Source organism: Carassius carassius, chromosome 44 (genome assembly GCF_963082965.1).
Source record: "Carassius carassius chromosome 44, fCarCar2.1, whole genome shotgun sequence".
NCBI classification, from domain to species: Eukaryota; Metazoa; Chordata; class Actinopteri; order Cypriniformes; family Cyprinidae; genus Carassius; species Carassius carassius.
The window spans coordinates 4,319,678-4,338,384 of record NC_081798.1 but is presented as its reverse complement, the minus strand read 5'-3'; the positions used below and the strand labels follow the sequence as shown (position 1 = coordinate 4,338,384).

Here is an 18,707-nt window from a genome sequence, read left to right as displayed (position 1 = left end):
AATTCATTGCTGTTGGCTAGATAGCGTTAGCCTTAATAATCTGAACACAAATTCAGACCTAAAAAAAGAAGATGGAATTTCACTAATTAATATGTATTTGCTGCAATTTTACCTAAGGTTTAGAAATGTTCTACTGCTTTAAGATTTGAGTTACATGATGCACATTGCACACAACAACAAAAAAGCTAAAAATAGAATATTATAAATATATTGTGTTTTCATATAATGTTTTTAAAGCATAATTAAATTTTATTTTTAAATATTAATGCATTGGGCAGTGTGTTTGACTCCCAGGTTTAGAGTGTGTGTGTAATGAGCTTCAATTACCTTCTAGCTCCTCTTTCTCGAAATTTGTGTTGAGCATGGACCGAGTCCCACCCCTGTCCAGCACAGCTTCCTCATCGTTTCTCTACAAAACAGAAAACATTTATTAAACAAAGTCACACATACAAATTAATTCTCTCATGGATGATAACGTCTCAAGGTTACGTATGTAACCCTAGTTCCTTGAAGGAACGAGACGCTGCGTCGAAACGCTTTTGGGGAACGTCCCTGACGAGACCGACTCTGAATATCGTGTGCAATCAGTCCATCGGAAAGGCGTGACGTCACGGGCGGGGTGACGTAGCGACCAGGAAGCTATAAAAGCACATGCCGGACAGCTGGCTTCAGCTTCGAGTAGGGAAGCAAGCGCCGGCAGGGGTGCCGGGAGTATGGCTCTGCGACGCAGCGTCTCGTTCCTTCAAGGAACTAGGGTTACATACGTAACCTTGAGACGTTCCTTTTCAGGAACTCGAGCTGCGTCGAAACGCTTTTGGGGAACGATGTGCCCACGCTGCCAGACTTCCAAATCCCTGCCTAGTGTGTAGTCAAAAGAGCACAGCTAAAACGAGAGAACAGAAGAGCCCGGCGTGGCTCGCATGTCAAGATCGTAAAATCGGACAAATGTGGAGGGCGTGGACCACCCCGCAGCGTTGCAGATGTCCAAGAGGGACACACCTGCTGAGAAGGCCTTGGAGGCCGCCATACCCCGAGTAGAGTGAGCCTTGGCCCCCAAAGGAGGGGGAAGACCAGAGGACTCATAGGAGACGTTGATAGCCTCGACTATCCAACGACTAAGGGTCTGCTTGGTGGCAGGAGAACCCTTGTTAGAAGGACCGTAGCAAACAAGCAATTGGTCTGATTTTCTCCACAGGGCAGCTCTGTGGACGTATGCGTCCAGTGCTCGCACTGGACACATACAGTTTAGCTTCTCTTGGTCTGGCTCCCGAAAGGGAGGAGGACAGAAGGCCTGCAGTACGATAGGTTGTGGTGTAACAGAGGGAACCTTCGGAACATAACCCGCTCGAGGGTATAAGAATGCTTTGGCCATACCAGGGGCAAAGTCTAAGTAAGTAGGGGCCACCGAAAGGGCCTGAAGATCTCCAACTCTCTTTAGTGAGGTGATTGCCAGTAACAGGGCAGTTTTAAGTGTCAGATGTCTATCTGAGATATCTTGTATTGGCTCGAATGGAGCTTTACAAAGAGCCTCTAAAACCACAACCAAATCCCAGGGGGGAACACGGGATCGTACTGGAGGTCTCAGCCTCAGCGCACCGCGGAGGAAACGTGTAACTAGGGGGTGTCTACCCACTGACTGATCATTGAAAGGGACATGGAAAGCAGCTATGGCCGCCACGTAAACCTTTAAGGTGGAGTGGGATAACCCCGCAGAGAGCCTGGCTTGTAAAAACTCCAGAACTGTACCAACTGGGCAGTCTGCTGGGTCAAGCTGGCGGTCTCTGCACCATGAAGTGAAGAGCTTCCACTTCAGGGCGTACAGTTTCCTCGTAGAGGGAGCTCTGGATTGGAGTAGGGTCTCAACAACCTCGGTTGAGAGACCAGCTGCTAACAGCTGTGCCCCCTCAGGGGCCACACCCACAGCTTCCACAACTCCGGGCGAGGGTGAATTATCGTGCCCTCTTAGAATTCCACACTACGCCTAGATAGGTGGTTCTCTGAACTGGAGAATGTACACTCTTCTTGGCGTTTAGTCTCAAACCCAGCTCCCCCATGTGTGCGAGAACGACATCTCGATGTCGAGCCGCCATCTGCTCTGATTGAGCTAGGATCAACCAATCGTCGATATAATTTAAGATGCGGATGCCCTGCATACGGAGGGATACCAGAGCCGCATCCATACATTTCGTGAACGTGCGGGGTGAGAGTGCGAGGCCAAAGGGAAGTACTCGATATTGATAAGCTTTGCCCCCGAAAGCGAACCTCAGAAACTTCCTGTGTTGTGGAAGGATGGATATGTGGAGGTATGCGTCTTTGAGATCTATTGTGACAAACCAGTCCTCGGATCTGATTTGAGCTACAACCTGGTTGACAGTGAGCATTTTGAACTTCAGTGACATAACTGAGCGGTTCAGGAGACGTAAGTCTAAGATCGGACGCAACCCCCCATCCTTCTTTGGAACTATGAAATACCGGCTGTAAAACCCGGATTCCCTGTCTAGAGGAGGGACCACCTCGATGTCCTCCTTCCTTAATAGGGTATTCACTTCTTGTTCCATAACCAGAGCCTGCTGGGGGCCGACCACAGTCGGTGTAACCCCGTTGAACTTCGGTGGTGGATGACCGAACTGAATGCAATAGCCTCTTTCTATTGTACGCAGGACCCATTGAGATACATTTGGCAGTAGCTTCCACGCTGCTAAATAATCTACTAAGGGAATCAGTCTCTCGAGACTGACCTCTGGTGTAAGAGGCCCCCGAAGGGGCGGCGAGCATCAAAGCTCCGCTACGCTCACGGGCGGAAGTAACTGGGGGTGGCGCTCGCTGGAGGCCGCTGCACCCTGAAACTCTGGCAGGGTTGGCAGACCGACCTCCTGAGGGTACTGAGGTGAGACGGGCACCGTATAATGAGATGAACCGCGCTCTACCCCAGCAGGGGCTACCCTTTGGATCCTGGCGTCAGGACCTTTTCGTCGAGGACTTCCGGTCTTCGATGACAGATCTTAAATCGGTTTTTGCCCTAGAAGCCCCCGACTCAGAGTGTCGTTGCCCTCGGTCCCGACGTGGGGGAGCACGAGTGGCGACGCTCTGTTTTTGCGCTTCCCGGTGTGAGGAGCCGGTATGTGGCGTGGTCATCTCCCGCCCAGATGCACCACGAGAGCGACGAGGGAGGAAACTCTGGAACCCCGCCGCCTGCTTGTGTGCCTCCTGGAACCTGTCGACGACAGTATTAACTGTGTCGCCGAACAGGCCCGAGGCTTGAAGCGGGGCGTCCAGGAGGCAGACCCTGTCTCGTTCTTTAATTTCTGACAGGGTCAGCCACAAATGCCTCTCCGCGGCCACTAAGGCTGCCATAATCCGCCCAATTGCGCGAGCGGTCTCCTTAGTGGCGCGGAGGGAGAGATCAGCGGTCTTTCTGAGTTCTTCAATATCTTCAGACTTAATCCCCTCCCCCTCATCGACATCTCTCAGCAGGTCAGCCTGATAAGCTTGCAGGACTGCCATAGTATGAAGGCACGCCCCAGCCTGACCTGCTGCCACATAACCTTTGCCCACTAGCGATGATGTAACTCGAAGCGGCTTAGTGGGCAATGTCGGAGCCTTTAGAGACGAGGCCGAACCGGGTGACAGATAGTCCGCGAGCGTCTGTTAGACCCGTGGCATCGCTCTATAACCACGCTCTCCCAGCCCCATCACGTTGCCATAATATAGTGAATCAGGGCCAAAGAGGCGGGTCGAATACGGGTGGTTCCACGATCTCGATAACTCATCATGGAGATCGGGAAAATACGGAAGGCTCCGACGTGGAGGTGGTTGCTTCGGCCGCAGAAAGCGTTCGTCTAATTTGCTTCTCTGCGGCTCAGTTTGTTTCTCAGCAGGCCAGTCGATTTTTAATTTATCTACTGCACGCGTGACCACCTCCAAAAGCTCCTCATACTGGGGTGACAGGGGTGGCGAATCCCCAGCAACAGTCTCCACATCGACCTCCTCGGAGGACGAGAGGTGAAGAGCTGATCCCTCACCCTGGGGGGAAGAAACCGACGAGCGTGCTTCCGAACCCAGGGTTTGGGCGCCGGATCTGGCAGATGAGGAAGGAGATAAGGACTGGCCCGTCTCCATTCCTTCTGACAGATCCACCTGCGAACCCCACGAGTGCAGCAGCCGCTCTGCCTCGGCAGAAGCGGGGCCAGCACCGCGAGGAACGCTGGTGAAGGCTCCCTCCTCGAAGAGAGCCCTCCGGGATCGAAGCGTCCGCATTGGCAATCGTTCGCAATGTGGACAGTCGGCCCCCTCGAGAGCCGACTCAGCGTGCTTCGATCCCAGGCAAGCCACGCACAGCCTGTGTGTATCCCCGCTCGTAATGTAGCGAGGGCAGGGAGGAACACACAATCTATAACGTGGCTTGGAATCGCCCTTCAAATGTTTGGTCCTTTGCTTTTGCTTAGGCATATTGAGCTGTTTTAGCGATCTTTTTTAAGCTAAGGGACAGACAACAATAAATAGGACCAACAGGACAGACTTTTGACATGCACACACAGAGCGCTTGCTGACAGATTCAAAACTGAAGCCAGCTGCACGGCACGTGCTTTTATAGCTTCCTGGTCGCTACGTCACCCCGCCCGTGACGTCACGCCTTTCCGATGGACTGATTGCACACTGTAATGAATTAAACCTTTCATATTCATCCGGAAGAAGGAGGCGGGAACCGGCGGACAATCAAACAACATTTTAATTTCAAAATAAACACAAAACAGCGCACCAGCCCCTCACGGACGACTGGTGCGCACAAAATAAAACCAAAACACAACTAAAAGCCCAGGCCTGGTCCTCTCTCGTCCTTCACTGTCGTCGCTCCAGTTTTATATCCTTCCATCTCCTACGTGGGACTCGAGACCGGCGGTGGGCCGCAGGTGCCACTGATTTGCCCAATCACTGCCGGCCTCACTCGTGTTCCCACGTCCCTCGGCCCCGCCCCACTCACCACACACACGATATTCAGAGTCAGTCTCGTCAGGGACGTTCCCCAAAAGCTTTTCGACGCAGCTCGAGTTCCTGAAAAGGAACTAACAGTTAACTTATCCTACAATCTATTCTATGAAATACGGCAAAGCATATGGCAAGCAGAGCTTCACACATACACAGCAGCAGAGCAGATCTATTCCACCAAAACCAAACATGTTAACATTGTCGTGTACATGCTACACTTTCCAAGAGTTGTCATGACAGAAGAGATCGACCGATATGGGTTTTTCTATAGCCGATGCCGATGTTTAGAGTTCAGGGTCAGCCGATTTCCGATATGTGCTGCCGATTTTTAGGGCTGGTATCTTGAAGTTTTCCCCTTCATTTGAATGCTAAAATGTCACACTAATAATAAGTGGATGCACAACATTTCTAAACTTATCATCATTTATTGAGCACAGACAGAAGTCAATCAGAAAGTCAGTCATTTACAAAAAGGTTTTAGAGCATTTATTAAGCAGAATTTTTCAAGTTTGTCGGAACATAAATGTAAACTTAAATATACATTTAAATAAAATAAATAAAATTTTATAAATAAAAATCAATTAAACTGAAAAATACAAAAAATAAAATATATATATAAAAAAATATAATAGTAGTGCTGCAAACACACTAGCAACCAGCAACATTTGTGTTTGGTATAAATGACACAGAACATCTAAAGTGCATTCTAATTTCAAACTTACATCGCCGTCTGTTTATTATTAAAATAAAGTACAGATAATCAAACATTTTAAAGGTTACACTGGTCAGTTTAAATAGACCGTAGTAATACCAGTCCACTCTGCTGTTATGCCAAGGACGTTTTTGCTCATGTGAAGAGGATGATCTTTTCCGTCTAGTTTACATTAAAAAAATGATTTGTGCAGAACGAGACGTGAGCAATAACCTCCAAATACATCCAAACCCGCGCTCGCTCGTCCTCGTATGCACGCACTCATGCACTCATGCGTCTCGATCTAATGCTCTGTAAATGCAGGATTTTTTAAAACAAATAGGCCTAGCGAAACGCAAAAATTCTAAATCTAATATTTTGCAGAACAGGATCAAACAAAAAAAAGTACTGGTCGTAATGCTTGCATAAAATGTTTGATGTGAAAAAGCGGTTCACTGACTGCGCAGCACAGCCACAAGCGCCACAGTTACGTTTGGGATCATTTTATTTTTAATACTATATTGTCATTTGAAAACATTGCAATTGCATGTTAAAATACAACAACGAGCACCACAAAACCATTTAAAGAGGCGCATTCAGCGGTCTCCTTGATGGGAAACAGTCAACAAAGTAAAATGATCTCTAACGTATGGCGCGCTCTCTTCATTTTATCAAATGATCATAAATCACATATATTCATTTTACAGTCCTGCTATTAGCATTTTATTCAGACTTAAACCCCTTTAATTCGGTTGAGAAAGCTTTTTTTTCCAAGTGGCTTTTCACATAATAATAATACCGCTGCAGACGCATTTCGCAGCATTAAGGTTACTAATTGATCGTTAATTTAAACGTCGATCGATCATGGAAATGATTGAATATTGACATCCCTAAATGCAAATGAGTTGGATGGAAACCTGGCTATTGTCTGCATCAAACCATGTGATTCACGGTTCTGGGCAGCTCCAGGACAGCTGTCTCTCCGAGCACGGTGCTGTCTGTGAGCGGGGCGGAGTAACGGTGCCCTCAATCATGCTGCAGTGTTTGTAAGAGCTGACAACTTCTCCACCCCATTTACAGAGTGTGATTCTCTGACTACCTTTATCTCCCAAGGACTGTTGTTGAATCTTCCAAAAGTTTTGGCTTGGGGTCCTTCACATGCACAGCAGCACTTTCCACTGCAACAATAACACGGGGCTGCCCGCCGACATGCCTGACTTTAAATCGGCGCTACTAAACACGGATATCGGCCGATGCCGATATATAAAAAATGACAAATATCGGCCGAGCGATATATCAGTCGACCTTTAGACAGAACTATCAATTTCTCACTCATCTTATTGATATTATTGGTTGTTAGCATTCAATGCAGTACTACTTGACTATTTTAAAACCAGGAACCTTTAACAAATGCTGGTTTAATCTATTTTCTTTCAGACAAATGCTGCATCTGAAATTGAATACTGTGTAGTAGTTACAACATCTGGTTTGAAAATTGCTTAGCAACATTTAAATAAGTGTGTTCTACAGTGTATAGAGTAATAGTGTGTAGTATAATTGAAATTCTGACATGGTACATCTGCCATGTTGTCATTGTCAGATGATCTATGGTGTTAGTTTTGTTACATCACTGCCATTCACAAATCCTGGCCTAATGGGATACTAAAGTGACCATCAGATGCACACTTCAGAATCATGCCAGATCCAGGTACTTTACATCCAACTGTTTTATGAATACTAAGAATTCAGAAATATTAATCAGCTCAAATACTCTTTTTGCCTACTATATACAATGATTTTTCGAGTACAGGGAATAGCTGTATCTGAATAAGGGTGTATGATATATATTATCATCTACAATAATATCATAATTTTCTTTTTTCTAACCCTTTAAATTTAGGAATTTGACATAAAAGATGCTGCATACATTTAATTAGGTTAGAAAAAAATTGTCCATAAAAAGTAAAAAACTTGTTGCAAAAGTTAATTTCTGTTGCTGCTTCAAATGAACTGCAGCACAGAAAATGAAGAATGCCAAAAGCTGTCCACAGCAGTCCTAAACCTGCCAAAGTCATCTAATTATAGCTATCGAGAAAATTCCAAAATATATTACAATATACTTTTTTTGTCATTATCACACACCCCATATCTGAATATGCCTACTTCCAAAGGCCATGTTTTACTCCTAAATGCCATACTGTGGCAATAACAGTATAATAATAATTATTCCCTCTCACACCACGAACAGATGATATCCCAAAATAATCAGCCGTCTGCCTGAGCCTAACCTTAGCAGACAGTTTCCATGACAACTAACGTGGCCTGCCGCTAGCTGTCCTCAGAACATAAATGACATTGTTTTAGTAGCATGTAAAGACAAAGAGTCACCAGCCTCTGGCTCAGAATCTAGATCAGCCACACTCCAGTTTGGATGAAGAACTCATTCATACACTTTAGCAGCTTGCACAGAATCAGTTGCACATTTTTAGAGTGGCATATGGCTACGGCCCACAGAAGAAGTGAAGCAATTCATATTAAAGGCAAAGATGACTGTGAGATGATCCGCTTGTACCTGAGCGGATGGTATGGATGGAAGACATCGCACTGTGCTTTGTTAACCCTCAAACAGGTCATCCTACATGGATGAAACACTCATCACTATTTCTTTCTAGGTTATAGTGGTACTGATTTATTCTAACTAGATATTTACATTGGCGTCTGTAGATATAAATTGCTCAGTCTAAGGCAGTGGTTCCCAAACCGTTCCTGGAGTACCCCCAACACTGCACGTTTTCTTTGTCTCCCTAATTAAACACATCTGATTCAACTCATCAGCTTATTATCACATGGGTTAATGAGCTGATGAGTTGAATCAGATGTTTTTAATTAGGGAGACAAAAAAAAACGTGCAGTGTTGGGGGTACTCCAGGACAGGTTTGGGAACCACTGGTCTAAGGTAATAAAAACATAACGGTTCATTAAGATCTTTATACACCTCTGAAAACATAGTTATGTATATTATATTGCATTTCTATACACATTGCACCTTTAAGGATTTTTATTTATTTAAATTACAAAAGCAACTCAATCAAGAGCAGTGAGTGATTTCCTTGTTGTTGCTGTATGATTAATATTAAGAAAATGCTGTCACTTTAAGAGAATGCACTGATACAGTACGTTCAGCCGGCTTTGTCAAAAGTAGAAAGTGTATCTAGTATTTGATTACACACACATAAACATATAGACATATTACTTTTACTCTCAGCACAACTCTGTATATGTTGGATTGATTTAAATAACTTTAATATAATTGAATTGTGCATCAAACACTAGGAATAGGCTACACAAGTATCGGATCGGGAATCGGTATCAGCAGATTCTCAATATTCAATGACTTGGATAGGATCGGATCAAAAAAAAAAAACATGATCAGGACATCCCTAATCACAAGCATCTTTATTTAATTGATTTTATATTAAAAAATATATTATTTTATTAATTTTTTTTTCCCAGTTTTATTTACATTTGTCTGCTAAATAAATTATGTTAAGTAATTTTTCTGGTAAATATTCCTTAAAAAATAGTTTTAGTATATCAATATGATCCCTACACCGTGTTCATTGCTCCTTACTCCCTGAGCAGGGGTTTACTTCACTTCGGAACATGAGCTGGAATTGGGAACGGCTGATGTAGCCTATTGTAGTAATGTTGTATCTGGTATTATGGTCTGTGAGCATAAATGCGTTCAGGGGGGCATGGCTTTAGACGGCGATTGCAGGGAGGGTGAGACGTACACTTTCAGTGCTATCAGGCTAATGTTAGCATTTACCAAGATCTCCTACTGCACCTTTAAGTAATATATTTCTGTTACAGTTTCTTCAAGCTAAACCAAACTTTTCATTTAAAAGGTAGCTGTGAAGTCTTTTTAAGTTTCTGTTTGTGTGTGATAAGACGATAGTTTTTCTCAAATGAAAGAATGCTGTTAGGATGTTGTGGGTGGTTGCATTTTTAAATGCAGTTACTATGCAGACTCTGGGCTGCACCCAATGCATTAAATCACAACATTAGTAATAGTGATGCTTGTCTAATAAAAGAAAAGAAATCTCAGAGCATCACTGCCTCGGTGACTCATTTTTCTTGAGCTGTGATGCGTGCATGTGTGTGTGTGTGGCCACACTCATGAGTGCAAAGAAACCATAAATGGGAATACAGAGTGATCTATACAGATAACCATGGCAACTCAGCCCAGCAGGCTCATGGGAAGCTCCATTCAATCTGCCTGTGATGTCATCAACATGAGCCCTAATCTCTCCATTTTGTTCTTGGAGGAAGAGATGGACACACGTGCAGATATTCTGATAACTCATTAACACGTCTGTCGCACACGTCATTAGTGCGACACATAACAACATAAAGACTTGGAGGGGGAAAAAACAGTGCAAACATGTGAAAACACACATGCACACACATTCACACCCCCTTGTGTGTTCAGACCTCACTAATGAAAGCTAACGGTGTGTCCCACAGGCCTGATTCTCTTTATATTAATAAGCAGCTTCTTGTCTGCAGCTGAGGTGTGAAATTATATCTAAGATCCCCCACGTTCATCATCCCTAATCTTTCACACTTTGTTTTTTTCTTTATCCATTTCCTCTCTTTGTATTCCATTTTATGTCCTTTCGACATTCTCACTCTCAGCAGAAGCGGCACGCCAAGTCACATGAGCGTGGCTGCTCGAGTTGAATAATGATGAAGCAGATTCGCACATGTGGACACAGATTTACATACACACATGCAGCACAGAGGTGGGGGAAGGATTGGGGTCACTCACTCTCACATGCAGGTTTCTTACAGAGCAGAGCAATTTAGAGCTTTATTTATTTAATTTTTATATAAAAGCTGTCATGATATAATATGCAAATCAATCAACTGCAATTGCAATTGGATCAGGGAGCATGAATACTTCCTGTAATTTATATATATATATATATATATATATAGGCCTATGAACAGAATAATGATTTTGAAAATACTAAATATAATTGTGTGATTGCAGTTTCATAGGAAGTTTAAGAGATTTACTATATCAGCCATGATTCCCACTGCAGTTTTTCCATGAAATATTAAAAAAATCTGTCCTGACCTCATTTTATATTTAAAAACAGATTCCTTCCGTCTTCCACAAACACAAACAAACCAGCATTTCCACAGGCTTAAAGACATGAATGTTGCTTAAGTCAACATCAAAATGAACTGACCATTTTTTGTTTGTTATATACATGCATTTGGTCTTTTTGTGCACAACTTGCCAATGCATGTTATTCCGAATTAAGAGAGAGAGAGAGAGAGTCTGATGGAACAAAATAATGTTCAAGAAATTATTATACCACTGCTTTGGAAAATTTCTCACTATGCTTTAATACTTTTAACCCTTTACCACCAAATTAGAATTTTCTATTTTTTCAACTGACTATTTTGATTTAAAATATTATAAAATAAAATGTTTATATTGACTATTTTTATTTTTATTTTAAATAATTAATTAATTTAAAAAGCACTTAAGATATGAACATCTGACATTAAAAAATACTATACAGGTTTAAAGATTCCAAGTCCAAAACCTAGCTGTCCAACATCTCCCAGAACCTGAAGATAACAGCTGCCTTTAGGCCTTTAGATGTATCTCCAGCAGCCGGAGAGTATCTCCAGCACTTCATCCTTTCCAGAGACACCCTCTTGCTGTCCTCTCATGCCCCATTTAACGAAGACAAAGAAGGCCACTGTTAAAAGCAGAAGAGGAACGATGGAAAAGACACGTTGAATGAGGGATATATACTACCCACATGCATGTTTCTTTGCCTCTGTGTTCAAACAATACTGTACAAAACAAATCAACAGAAATACAAGACCAATGTTTTTGCAAATGCGTTAAGCTTCCATATATTTTACTCCTGTGGTTTGTAGAGTCATTTTTTACTGAGAGATTGGACATCTTACAGGAAATTCCAGAGCCAGAACTGTTCGTATTCTCTAAACAGCATCCATTAACTGCAGAAGTGCATGTACATGTATATTCACACTACATTCCTGAATAGCAATGGATCTCATCAGACAGCAGACTGAATAATAAGAGTTCCTGCTCTGAAAGGCTTTTTTGTGCTTTCCAGTAAGAATTACGATCTGAATTTACACCAACATCTTCATTCTCCAGCCCTGATAGCATTCTCAAAGTCTTCTCTCTGCATCTAAGGAGACCTCAGTCAACTCTTTCCACTAATAACACAAACTGTGTTGAGACAAAGAGGCACTATGAGGACACGAGGATGTGTAATCCTTCATCAAATGCATGTTTTTATGATGACATCAGATCAAGCATTAGATCACAACGGTTAATAGCGTATTAAAAGGTCATGTCATATATATATACAGAGGTGGGTAGTAACGAGTTACATTTACTTCGTTACATTTACTTGAGTAATTTTTTGGGGTAACGAATACTTTTCGGAGTATATTTAAAGATGTTTATTTTATACTCTTACTTGAGTAAATTTTTGGGGAAAAATCTGTACTTTTACTTCGTTACTGTGGGCGACGCTCCTCTCGTTACTTTATCTTAATGCAATAAATGTTATAATGCTTCAGTTTATGCCAAACGCGCCGTCTACTTTTCTCTGGGCAATGAGCGATGCCCATTGGCGAATGATTCATTCTTTTGAGTCAATTCTGTTCAAAGGCTTGATCAAACCAATTGGCAAACGAGTGAATTGGTTCATGAATCAGTTTGAATGAGTCGTTCAGTTCCCTGCCGCACGCGCTGAGCGTCTAAAGTGGTTCACTCGGGGTTGTAACATTTAAGAACAGAAAGAGCGTTGAAAACGTGGCTGGAACTGCACTGAATTGAAATCTGCAAAGGTTATTATTTGCTAGCGATGGAGATCCTTATTAGATGAACACCGCGTGTGCTGTCTACTGTTTAACAGGTAATAACTTGGGCTACATTCGATTACAGTACACGATACCACTGTGACATTAGTTTGTTGTACGTGTGTGGCTTATAACAGAGGGGAGTCAAGTTGAATGCAGCTTCCAAAAGACAAAACATAGCCGATTAAGATTTTATTAATTTTAATACAATCTCACTGGTGCAAGTACGTTCAGCGAGTCATATTATCAGCTGCTAAATTCAGATCTGTGATTGCTTGCTGGCTCTGAGCCAGAGATAGATGCGTTTATACAGCGCTGCACATTATAACAAATCACACATGATTCTTTTGAGCTTATTAAAGCATTGGCCAATCAGAGGCGTTCAGATGAGTCATCGCTAAAATGCCGGTGCTTCCTTCACTCGCTCACTGACTGAATACCTCTTTCTGGCGAATTCTCTCGCAGGAACAACAAAGTGCAGATGTGTGTACGAATCTTTAATTAAGATATTGATTTCACAGTGTTAACAGTTTCACTGATTTTAATGGGAGTTTCTGAGAGTGATTGAAATCTAGACTGTCAGTGAAAATTATCTTTAATAATGTAAATGTTATTTGCTCTCTTTCTGAACAATGAAAGATAAGTAACAATATTTATATCACATTAACTTTCAATGTTAAATTCACATTTAATATAAAGTCAGTCGTATTAAAAATATGTTATGGCATGACACCTATATCTGTTACTTAAGTAAACAGACAGGGTTTTATAATAAATTACATAAATTGGAGTAAAGGCTGATGAAATATATACATTTATACACGCACACATACATTTTTATCTATATATCTAAATAAAAATAGGCTCAGTATATATGACCCAAAGTAACTAGTAACTAACTACTTGAGTAGATTTTTTATCCGATACTCTTTTACTCTTACTCAAGTAACTATTCAAGACTAGTACTTTTACTTTTACTTGAGTAAATATTTCTAGAAGTACTTTTACTTTTACTTGAGTACAGTTATTGGGTACTCTACCCACCTCTGTATATATATGGTGCATGACGGATGTGGCTTTTTTGCTCCATCCAGAGTGAGTGAGCTGTAATGAGCGACTTTAAGACTTTAGGAGATTGATGCCAGATCGCTTTATGCTCAGGGTTACCAAGGAAGATTAATGCGAGGAATAATCGCCAAACTACAACAAGCTGAGTGTTGTGCTGGGATATGTATAGCAACACGATTTCATCACAACTCCTAAAGGCTCTGCAGGAGTTGAAAGAAGATCAGATACTCCTGGACTAATGATTCTCACTCCTAAAATCAGAGCAGACAGAGTCGCCTCTGAGGAGGAACGTCCAGTCAACTGTGGCTGAACTGAAGCTGAGGGCCTGGAGGCTCCTTCAGGCGATGTTCTCTTGAAAGTACAGCATAAACATACAAAGGAAGTTTAAAGGTGACACACACAAAAATGTTGAGTTGAAGACCCTACAAAAAGGCTTAAGGAGTGCAGTTTTGATGCATTTCCTTTAAAAACAGGAAGTTAGGGGCATACAGATAATGTCATTGGGACTTTAAGTCATATTCATTGCAGATCAGAATTTATTACACAAAAGCATGATTTTTAAACAAAACAATGCATCTCTGTAAACAACTTATATAACATTGTACTGAAATGATCCATTATTGGCTAATGCAGGATTAAGCTTATTTAATAAATGTATTAAATAAATAAAAAATTATTAAATAAATGTATTATGGAAACCACATAAAGGTTTGAGCTGGTCTATGGCGCAGTCTATTTTCAGCTCCTTAAAATGAACACACCTCTTTTTTAGACCTGCACGCCCATGAGCGCAAAAATGAGCACAAATGCATTTGCTAATTAAACAACGTGGCGCTGGACAGGAAAATGGGAACGGCGCCGGACTGAAACTAGCAAACATACTTGCGCTGCGCCTTGCGTCACATTGCGCCGGGTGTATGATAGGGCCCTAGGTGTTTTAATGATTAACTAAATTAAAGGGGTCATATGATGCGATTTCAATTTTTATGTTCTGTCTTAGCGCGCCGGGATACACGGCATAATAAGGGGCGTAACATTTCCGTCACATGCTTGAGCTATTCGGCCAATCACAACGTACTGGATAGCTGGACACCTCACTTTTCAGACCGATGAGCTTTGTAAAAATCTACATGTTTCAAAAAGACAGGGCATAGAGGAGAAACGATAATGCACAGTATGTGGAAAATAATGAGTTTTTTTCACATTTCATTACACCAAGTACACAAAATAATGTTCTTTTTAGCAACATCATATGACCCCTTTAAAGATCAACCATTGATTAACAATTAATTGTTATTGTTAAGTAAAACTGTTACAAAACATTTTGTTATCTGAAATAAAGTTCAAATTAAATATACTTATTAGAGGCATTTAAATAAAAAAAATTCCTAGGCAACTAACTGATATATTTCAATACTAAGATTAATAACTGATATAAAACAGAAATTATTTTTACAAAATTAAACCATTTGAAAAAAAAAACACAAATTAAAGGTAATTCAAAATGAAAAAACTATGCAAATAACACTGATATTAACCAATATTGTTGAATATTTAACAACGGAAGCAGCACAAATCATTTTGGTGTGGTCTTTTTATAATTTTGTCTCGCTTAGTCACATTGGATTTGCCGCAAACAAGTCTTTGTACACCGAAATGTTATCACTTCCTGTTAATCTTCTCCAGCACACAAAGCTCTGCATGCAGTTTTCTGGATCACGGTGCCTTGTGACCCAGTTCTGCCTATGAAACTTTATTAAATGATAACGTGCATTTGCTGCATGCAGTCTTTTTCATAGAAGATCATGATGCCAGACCCTTTAAACAACCGAAACAGAACAGCATGTCACCAGCCATCGGTCACGTTATTCATCCACTCTGTTCGTCTGTCCCAGAGATTGCCCTGCATGTAAGCCATCAAAACCATGTGATTGCACAGGAATGACCATGAGCGGTGAGAGAGGGGATTATTGGGGTAGCTGAAGAGGCTGAAGGGGGATGAATGGGATCCAAGCCGTTCGATTGGTTGAGAGTGGCGGGACTGGTCCCTACAGATGGCTACGGTTACCATGGCAATGGAAGGATCAGCATCAGCATCCTTCCAGAGAGTTGAAAGCGGCATACACTAGCATTATGCTCACACAAACAGCCCATGCCTCATCAGCAAATTAAAACACAGATTTACAGCTTCGTTCCACATCGACCTAAATATTTGAGAATGATGTTTTCCTCCTCTGACCTTGTCGTCCTCCATTTTTCACTCAGTATATGCTATTTATGTCCTCGCATTTACACACACATCTGCTCCATTATTCCTTCTAAAGCGCAATTGAGAATTGAGAAGCGCAATGAATTAGACTCCTCCCCTCCGACAACCAAATACAATTCCTTTCCCTCAGAGCTGAAAGATGAAAAGGACACGAGGAGAGAGAGGAAAATACGAGAAACGGAGAAACCGTGGGAAGGAGGTACTAAAATAGCTCCAAGAACATGCAAACAGGAAGATTGAGAGTAAGCGTGTAGGAGAAGGTAACAACCAGAATGAAAAAGGCATCTTTAGCCATTATATAACAAGAATCCAATGCTGAATCAACCACGTCTCAACAGATGCACACAAACACTCTCAAGGACAAAGACACCAGGATCTCGGGACATTCCATCCTACCTGACAGTTTAAGCCAGTATTCTCTGAAGATCTGTGCTGCATGCTGTCTGCAGCGAGTCCCGATGACCGTCCCTTATCCCGAGGAGAGGAAATGTGTGGAGAGGACACACTAAAGAGCAGCTGAGGTTCCTCTGCGCACCTCTCACCGCGCTTCCCCTTCTGACACGGTGGGAGCCCTGTTCGCTGAGGCTGTGTTGTCCAACTGTTGAGAACGAGACGTGCAGCCTGTGTTTGACAGGCGTCTGTCCACCAATGGGAGTGGAGAATAGAGCGCCGACATCACTGGCTGTGTGGACTGGCTCAGTGATTCACGCTCTGTGTGTGAGTGTTTTGGATGGTGCGTGCAGCTCTGAGCTCCCTCCTCTCTGCATTACAGCTAAAACTTCAACATCCTAATGTGTCTTGTGCATAATGGGAAATGTAGTGTTTCAGCCTTTAGCTGTTTAAGGACATACGGAGTGCCGTTTACTTTTTAGCAGCCAGGCTATATGTTTATAATATTAAGTTTTTTGTTCTATTAGAATCAGTTTTAAGATTTTGCCCACACACACATTCCAATATCCAAGGTCTACACGTAAAAGTCTTCATTTTCTGTTTGTGTGCCTCTCAGAATTTAATTTAAAGAGATAGTTCACCCAAAAATGCTAATTCTGCATTAATTACTCACCCTCTTGTCATTCCAAGATATATATGATGAAATCTAAGAGCTTTCTGAACCTGCATAGAGAGCAACACAACTGACACGTTCAAGGCCCAGAAAAGTAGTAGGACATCGGTAAAATAATCCATGCGACATCAGTGGTTCAACCGCAATTTTATGAAGCAATTTATTCTCATCTGGCTCAGTCTGCCACCACAAAATAGTATTCTCATAGCTTCATAAAACTACAGTTACCAATGATGTCACATTGACTATTTTACCGATGTCCTACTAACTTTCTCTTTCTTCAGAATCAACATTTCCAGCAAACCTCTCAGGCGCATCATTTGACAAACCAGCTCTTGGATGTTAACATTCCCACAAGCACTGAGGGCTTTTAAGCAGGGTGTGTTTGGTTATTAAAGTGATAAATCGAGCATGCAGTCCTATAAATCTCTCGTCTCGGGCCCCATCAACACGGAGACATGTTTAGCTTTATAATGGAAACACATTGTATCGTATTGGCGTTTCGTTCAGATGGATCCAGCGTTTTGGAAGAGTGAAACTGCTATTTTTTGAAATCGGGTCCCAGAGTGGATAACGACAGTCTTGCGTTTTTTTTTTTTTTAGTGAAATGATGTCATCATCCCACATCCTGCTATGTCACATAACGGCAATAACAACATGAACAAACACTGAACGATTGTCTTTTTATTAACTAACATTAATACAGATTAATAAATGTTTTTTTTCCATTTTCGTTTGTATGCACCTTGCAAGGTTAATGTGTATAGTTCAAGTCTTCTTCTAATAAAAATAATTTAATAAATTATTATAAATTATTCTCCGTTTTTAGTGTATCTCTGTGGCAGAATTACAGTGCCACAAACTGGTCTGGCATGTAGTTTCGTGGTTTCGTGTGTATGTAGATATTTCTTAAGACGAGGGGGGGAAAAAAGATTGTGATAGGGAAAGCTCTGGCTTCGTGTGGATGTAGCCTCAGAGTTCTATGTCCTCCAGAGCAGCATGCTTCCCCCGGTCACACCATCTGCTCACACTGGCTCCTCTCCAGGTCAATATATGATCAACACTACATGCTGTCCTCTCTCTCTAGGTTCACAGCCGCTCTAGACTAAACAAAGATTGGTGCTTAAAACATCTCAATACCTCTTAAACTCTCCCGGTGACTAAAAACTTGTGGATGGAGATTTGAATTAACAGCTAGGGACAAGCTTCACTGCATGCCTACAAATATCCAGTCAAGCGGCATCAGTCTCACATGGAGACATTAAAAATTGACTGACAGTAAGTCACAATGAATCGCATCATTTGGATGCATGAAAACCAGACACTCACTCTCGGAAACAAAACAGTAATTAAATCCAAAGTCCACTGCATTGTGTGCATGCTTTGAAAAGCATAACATAGGAAATGAAGAACTGGGACTCACCCTGTTATCACTAGCAGGACTCTGAACCTGCAGAGGAGCAGAAAAGCAATAAAAACACTCGCACCATCTCTGAGTATTTACACGACACACATCATTACAGTCAGAACAAGCTCAGACTTTTACAACCTACACACAATTGGTTTTTTTTAAAGCATATGCATAAAAAACCTGAACATTAATGCTGCGTTTTGGTCATTTTGCATACAGGGTATAACAACTATAGTCATTTTTGTACTGATTGTGATTTTTTTCCCCCATCTTGAAACCAAAACCTGTGCTAACT

The 18,707-nt window shown here is 41.8% G+C and overlaps 1 protein-coding gene across 6 annotated transcripts in view; it reads right to left on the bottom strand.

The window, feature by feature from the left end:
* slc4a10a (solute carrier family 4 member 10a) overlaps positions 1-18,707 on the bottom strand; it is a 48,352-nt gene that overhangs the window by 25,698 nt on the left and 3,947 nt on the right. For 4 of the 6 annotated variants that reach the window (XR_009427456.1, XM_059538295.1, XM_059538291.1 and 1 more), the window contains exons 2-3: positions 18,425-18,451; positions 328-409 (exon numbers count right to left, since the gene is read on the bottom strand). Coding sequence is in view for 5 of the 6 variants with exons in the window: in XM_059538295.1 (XP_059394278.1) it covers positions 328-409; positions 18,425-18,451 (109 nt within the window). In the remaining variant the exon portion in view is untranslated. Of the gene's footprint in view, positions 1-327; positions 410-16,334; positions 16,617-18,424; positions 18,452-18,707 lie in introns of those variants that run through there. The other 2 variants (XM_059538293.1, XM_059538292.1) reach the window with 2 other exon arrangements.